We start from the raw sequence: 6,832 nt of genomic DNA, 5'->3' as shown, positions 1-6,832 counted from the left end.
GACTCCAATTTTGGGTGTCCGCCCCCTCTGCTGCTGCTACATCGTTGTGGAAAACCTAGACGGCAGAGATATCTGCGGCTTATAGTCTGGAAAATTTGGTATTTATTTCATAAATAGTGTTATTTCCTGTATTTTTTCTGTGAAGAACCCAGAGAGGGTTATTTGATTGTGCTTTCTGGAAAACAATACATTTTTACATTTAGGCACTCCTGCAATCGTCACACTTTTTCTGTTACAAACTGACTCCGGCCCCCCACCAGATAAGGGAAAAGTTATGTGGCCCTCACAGGAAAAAGTTTGGGGACCCCTGGTCTATGTCGTTGCTATGTGTCTTTGGTATATGTTTTCTTAGTGCTTTATAGATATGTCGATGTTGCATATGCGTTCGCTGAATATGTAGATGTTGCATGTTATGTCTCTAGCTGCGTCGTGGTTATTACTTACTGTCATCTTGTCAATTCATCTGCAGTAAAGAAGTGAACCCTTTGCAGTTGTTTTTTGATGCTACTGTTGTTGATTCAAGGAGTTGTCTGAATGTCTTCTGTGATTGGTCAATGTCCTTGGTCCATGCTGTTATTTCATGTCATTGGTCCTTGTCGTTGGTCAGTGTTGCTGTTGCCTGTTTTCTTCACCATTTATAAGTTTTGAAGTAGGACATCTCTGATCAAAATGTTTATTAGATATTACAAGAATATTGATCTTTCAATATAAGTAGTTTCAAAATTCTTAGACTTCTATCTTGTATTTTCTTCAGGCATTAATCTACCGCTCCCTCCTCAAGCGCTCGGAGGTTCACTTAGGGACTGTCAACAAATTTCCGAACCAAACCAAAACTCCTGACAAACAAATGTAAACAAATGCCTTGCCTTATGACAAACTGACACAAAAAAATTGCTAATTAGGGTTACACAACACACTCTCCTCTATTGATTTTTTAAGTCATATTCAGTATTTAAATTTGAATATTAAATATTATGTTTTCTTCAATAGCTTAAAAGTCATGTGTCCTATTGACTCAAAATCAGTGTGAAATTGTTCTACTAAAATGTGTAGGTGAGGCACACGCATTCTGACTCCATTTTAACCCTTTTTATTTATCTTTTGTCAATAATTTAGTATATACTTTTTTTTGCTATTTTTTTGGTCAAAATTTAGTCCAAATTTAGTAAATATGTTTTAGCAATTTTTTGTCAAAACTTTCAAAATTTGGCCTAAATTTTGACAAAAATTACAAAAAAGTATATTTACTAAATTTTGACAAAAAATAGCTAAAATACATTTACTAAATTTTGACTAAATCTTGACAAAAAAATTGTAAAAAAATAAAAAGGGTTAAAATTGAGTAAAAATGAGTGTGCTTCATCTACACACTTTAATAGAACAATTTCACACTGATTTTGAGTCAATAGGTCACAGGACTTGGAAGCTATTGAAGAAAACATGATATATTCAAATAATTTAAAATATTGAATATGACTTAAAAATTCAATAGAGAATAGTGTGTCTTGTGTAACCCTAATACCGCTTTTTTGTGTCAGTTGGTCACAAGGCAAGGCATTTATTTACATTTGTTTGTCAGGAGTTTTTGGTTCAGACATTTATTGATAGTCCCTAAGTGAACCATCGAGAGCTTGAGGAGGAAGCAGGAGGGAGCGGTAGATTAATGCCTGAAGAAAATACAAGGTAAAAATCTAAACATTTTGAAAACACTAAGGCAACACTGACCAACGACAAGGACCAACGACATGACCTAACAGCTTTGACCAACGACATTGACCAATCACAGAAGTTAAAGACATTCAAACAACTCCTTGAACCAACAACAGGGGGGAGTAACATAAAAAATAACATCTGCAAGGGGTTCACTACTTTACTGGAGATAAATTGACAAGATGACAGTAAGTAACCACCACGCAGCTAGAGACATCTCATATGCAACATTTACATATGCAATATCTAACATATGCATCACCTACATATGTAGATGATGCAACATTGACATATCCATAAATTACTAAAACCATAGACATCTACCAAAGATACATAGCAACAACATTACCAACAACATTTACACATATGACTTCTACTTATTTTTGACACAAATGGAACCCCATACATATGAAGTAGCATAAATAGTGAGAGCACCTCATTTTATACTCCTTGATCAAGTAAAGCATTGAAACTCATTTTGTGAGTATACTTCTGATTTGATTCTGCCTTGATTATTTCCTTAATAATAATTTTCATAACAGACCAATTGTAGCTTGATCAGTAATGTAAGCAATAACACTTCCAGCAGTAACATTTCAAGGTGAAATTGAAGAAATACTGAAATGAATTATAAGATTAAAATAACTGTTGGTATATAGACTTAGATCAATTGTATTGTTAAGGGGCAATTTGCTTTGCAGGCAGCAAAGAACAATTGCCAAAAAATACATTAAAAATTACAATAGAATTAAATCACAACATCCATCCAACATTTAATTAAAAATATCTACTGATGTGTGTTACTGTCTCTCCCTCACTCTGACTCTCTGCATCCTAATGTCCCTGCATGGCATTAATATATTCACAACGGACACTTGAGTAATGTACAGTACCATAATGTGAACTAACTAAAAATAACAAGCATGCCTTTTGTCATACAGAATTAGAATTTTAACAACTGATTTGCAGATGTATGCATTATTATGCATCTCATATGCTGTCATTTCTGTCATTACACTAAAATGGTTGCAGTAAAAAAATTTTGGATTGCTGAACATGGAGGGACACTAGGATGCAGAGATTACCAGAATAATTCAAATATTAAAATAAAGACGTTTTAATTTCACCAAGCAAGAAATGCAAAAGAATCTTTAACAATTATGTGCTAAACATTTTCTAATATTAGATAGTAAATGATAAATAAAGGCAATTGTAGACCATTATGATATTTATCAAACATTCAAAAAACAGGAGAAGGTATAGGCATAAATTATTATATGTCTTGGTTTCAGAGTAGGTGACAGATCATAACAAAACAAATGATCAATGGACATAAAACTAGGGGTGAAAGTAAGGGGGTACGGCAGGGTACTGCGTACCCCTTAAAGATTTAGCGGGGGTACGCAGTACCTGCAAGAGAGGGGAGCGGCTGTCTGCTGTATAAAATCAACGGGTTCACTCTGCAGCAGTGAGTGCACCCACTAATCAGCCGTGACTGATTAGACTAATCAGTTAATAAATAACTTTTTTCCCATTTCATATTGTTTCTGAACGGTTCGTGCTTTGCTAGAGCAGCGGTGCAACACGTCGATCGCGGAAGGTTTTGAGTCGATCTCGGCGGTAGGTGACAAACTGAACGCCGCAGGACGCTGAGACCAGCACGTCCTCCTCTGACTGGCTTAAAACGTTGGTAACTTTATTAAAGAACAACAACAAAATCAACAAAACGTGTTCAAATTAAAGACCCAACAACAATAWTAATCTCAGTGATTATTGTTTCAACAAGGTGTTGCTCAATTCTGTGCGTTTCGGTTCCATTACCAAAATAACTAGCAGAGCAGGAGTTTAAAATTAACTAATCAACCACCGCTGTGTTCATGAGGGCGCTTATTAATAATCGCAAAATAAATATCAAGCCTGCAAACTTAATATCGTAACGAACTGAATATTATGTTTTTAACGTAATCTCTGGTCAGCTTGGAGAGCGCAAGAGGTCGCCATGGCAACGTGTGTGCTTACCCTTCTGTTATTTTGCGGGTCAATTTGACCAGTTTCAAAGTTTACTTTTTTTTTTTTTAAATAGTTAGAAGTATTTTTTCTGCATGAAACTTTTTCTATTTGTCTTAATAGGTGCACTCTACGTATAAAATGAAAATGGTTCATTTTACACATTTGCAGCCCCCTCTGCGTCTACTTGTTACATAGAAACTGTTCGGGTCAATTTGACCCGGCAGTCAAGTTGAAGGGTAAAAAGGCTAAAAAAATCGTCCAATTCTATTTGTTTCCTTGCACCTATGAGACATATTTCACCACACACACACACATCACACCACACATGCATGCACACGCACACATGCACACACACACCACACACACCTAAACATGCACACAAACCCTCTCTTTCACTATTCTCTTTATTTCACTAGGAAACTACCAGAAAGCAGGTGTTCATACAACTTTTGACAGGAACCTTTTCTGTTCCCCTGGGCAAACTCCACCCATACTGAGTGGACACTCAGTAGAAGTGGGGGAAACATAAATACTCTCTGCAAGGGAGTCCTACACACATTACACACTGAAGGTACATGTGATATTGTCACTGTCAAAGATCAGGAAATGAGCAGCAGGGAAATAAAAAGATGAAAACCCTGGAAGCTCTGGAACTTCTTGTTGATCATTCCAGGGTTGACTAGGATGGCAGAAACTCACATCACAGAGATCAAGTTAGTCTATGAGCTTTGGGCTTTGAGCCTTCCAACTTTTAGGCTTTTTAGCCTAAAACAATGTAAGTACTGTAGTGTAGTTATGCATGTTGTACTTTATTAGCAATAGCAGTTAATCAAAAATAAAAATTGAGCGTAAATTAAATACATTACTTATATATTAGTAGTATATTTAAAATATATTTTTAATATAATTCTATGACAGAATTAGTACACTCCATATAAAAATTAAGCTGTTGAATATTACATTTAAAAGTATACTTTAGGTATTACAACTTGAAGTTGTTCCAAGAAAGTATGGTGAAGTATACTAAAAGTTGTAATTTTATATAACTTAAGTACTACTAAAGTATACTAAGTACAAAATTTACAGTTTAAGTACACCAATCAAATATGTTAAAATGTAGTATACTAAAACATACTTTTTTTTTAACTTGGGTTTCTCTAAAATAATAACCTTTTTCAACCTTTATAGCTCCACTGTTGAAAATGAGGCTCTAACATTCACAAATGACATTGAAATAAAATCCAGTTCAACATCTGGTTTGAGGTGATTCCTCTGGAACCTGTTGGAGGAAAAATATTCCAACTTCAGAAGATGTGCTTTTAACTTATCAGAGCTCTGTGGTTCCTCCTGTCAGGGTGAGAGTCAGGATGATGAGGCACCATATCAGGAAGACGAAGTGGAAGCTGCAGTATCTTCAGAACAAACAGGTCATGATGCTGGCCTACTGATTATCCCTCTGTCTGGACACAGGATCAATATAACCAGTTTAAAAGATAAAATAAATTGTTATATGTCAGACATGGAAAACTGGAATGCTCTCCATGCCATGATGTTCAGGATTTAGGTCTCATGGCATCTCAAGGTGTCAACATTGCAGCCAGTGGGCTGAAGGAAATACAGCTTTATTTTGTAGCAATTCAAGAGCTACCGGCTTTTACAGCTTCGCAAAAAAAATTAATCAGCACAGAAACTCCAAAGCACACACAAAGAAGCATATATATATATGTGTGTGTGTGTGTGTATAATAATATAAAATTATTATTATTTTTGTCATAGTACCCTAGTACCCCCAGGAATTTAAAACTACTTACACCCCTGGGTAGTTTAAAGATACACTGACAAATTAAAACCGAAACATCTTCGACGAAAGAAGGGGAGAAAAAACAGTAATCTTTTAGAGAGGATGTATTTCGTTGTTCTGTTGATTTGCTTTCCACACTCCAGTCCAGTAGGAGGCGGTAAAGCATCTCATAGTTGTTCTGCCAGCCGCCATAAAGCACCAGAAGAAGAAATAAGACCCAATGTTGCATGTTGGGTCTCTTTATTTGTCGCCGAATAAATTGTGGGTCTGAAATTTTGAGCTGAGCGCATAGATGCTGGAAAGAACAGAAATGACGGTGGTGGCGGACGTTATTTTCTCCATCAGTCAAACACCTGAGAAGGACGAATCTGTTCTCCTTCGGTGCTCCAGAGCCTTCGTGGGGTGAGCATTTCTCATGTTCCTTCTCACGGCATAAAGTTTCCTTCTCTTCCGGTTTTACGGTTTAATACCTTTTTGTGTTAACACTGTTTTTATGCTCAATTATACGTTTAGGACGCAGCACACACGGCTAGATCAGCCTTTAGTGCATGTGGAATTACCATGCTAAAATGTAATTAAAAGACATTTTTACTGGCTACATTTTATTATTCAATTGCAGTAAAATGTTTTACAGCATTTGTTTTTGCTTCTGGGGGACGGGGGTAGGAAAGAGAGTTCTTATTAAATCTGTTAAAAGTCGATTTCATCTTCGTATAATCCATCCATCCATCCATCCATTTTCTTGCACCCTTTTTCCCTCAGTGGGGTCGGGAGGGGTGCTGGTGCCCATATCCAGCCAACGTTTCGGGCGAGAGGCGGGGTACACCCTGGACAGGTCATCTTCGTATAATTTTGAGGATAATATAGTGCCTGTAAAAATATTCACCTCCTTGGATGTTCTACTCCTTTACTGCTTTTAATCATGATTAACACAATTTGGATTCTTTTGAGAAAAAATTATTTTATTGTCAAAGTGAAAACTTATTTCTATAAAAGAATGAAATTTAAGTAAAAAAATATTTAACATAAGTGATTGTATAAATACCTATCCCCTTCAACTCGGTATTTAGTAGATGTTTCTGTGGCTGCCGCCGCAGTAGCGAGTCAGAGTGGACCAGTCCCAGTCAACTGCTCATTTATTTCTTCAACCTGTCAGGGGGAGATCAACTGTGAACAGCCGTATTCAAGTCCTTCCACAAATTCTCTATGGCAGTGTTTTTCAACCATTTTTGAGTCAAGGTACACCGTTTTAATTGAAAAAATCCCGAGGCACACCACCAACTAAAAATGGAAATAAAGATACTCTGTAGC

At 36.3% G+C, this 6,832-nt stretch overlaps 1 protein-coding gene across 2 annotated transcripts in view; it reads left to right on the top strand.

The window, feature by feature from the left end:
* Nucleotides 1–5,705: 5,705 nt before the first annotated feature.
* The window catches only part of tgs1 (trimethylguanosine synthase 1), a 105,947-nt gene continuing 104,820 nt past the window's right edge, over nucleotides 5,706–6,832 (top strand). For both annotated transcript variants that reach the window (XM_017310108.1, XM_008433524.2), the window contains exon 1: nucleotides 5,706–5,923. Coding sequence is in view for 1 of the 2 variants with exons in the window: in XM_008433524.2 (XP_008431746.1) it covers nucleotides 5,814–5,923 (110 nt within the window). In the remaining variant the exon portion in view is untranslated. The remainder of the gene's footprint in view (nucleotides 5,924–6,832) is intronic.

Source organism: Poecilia reticulata, linkage group LG17 (assembly GCF_000633615.1).
Source record: "Poecilia reticulata strain Guanapo linkage group LG17, Guppy_female_1.0+MT, whole genome shotgun sequence".
Lineage (NCBI taxonomy): Eukaryota > Metazoa > Chordata > Actinopteri > Cyprinodontiformes > Poeciliidae > Poecilia > Poecilia reticulata.
Note: the sequence above shows the minus strand (reverse complement) of the source record. Positions and strands in the feature narration are given on the sequence as shown.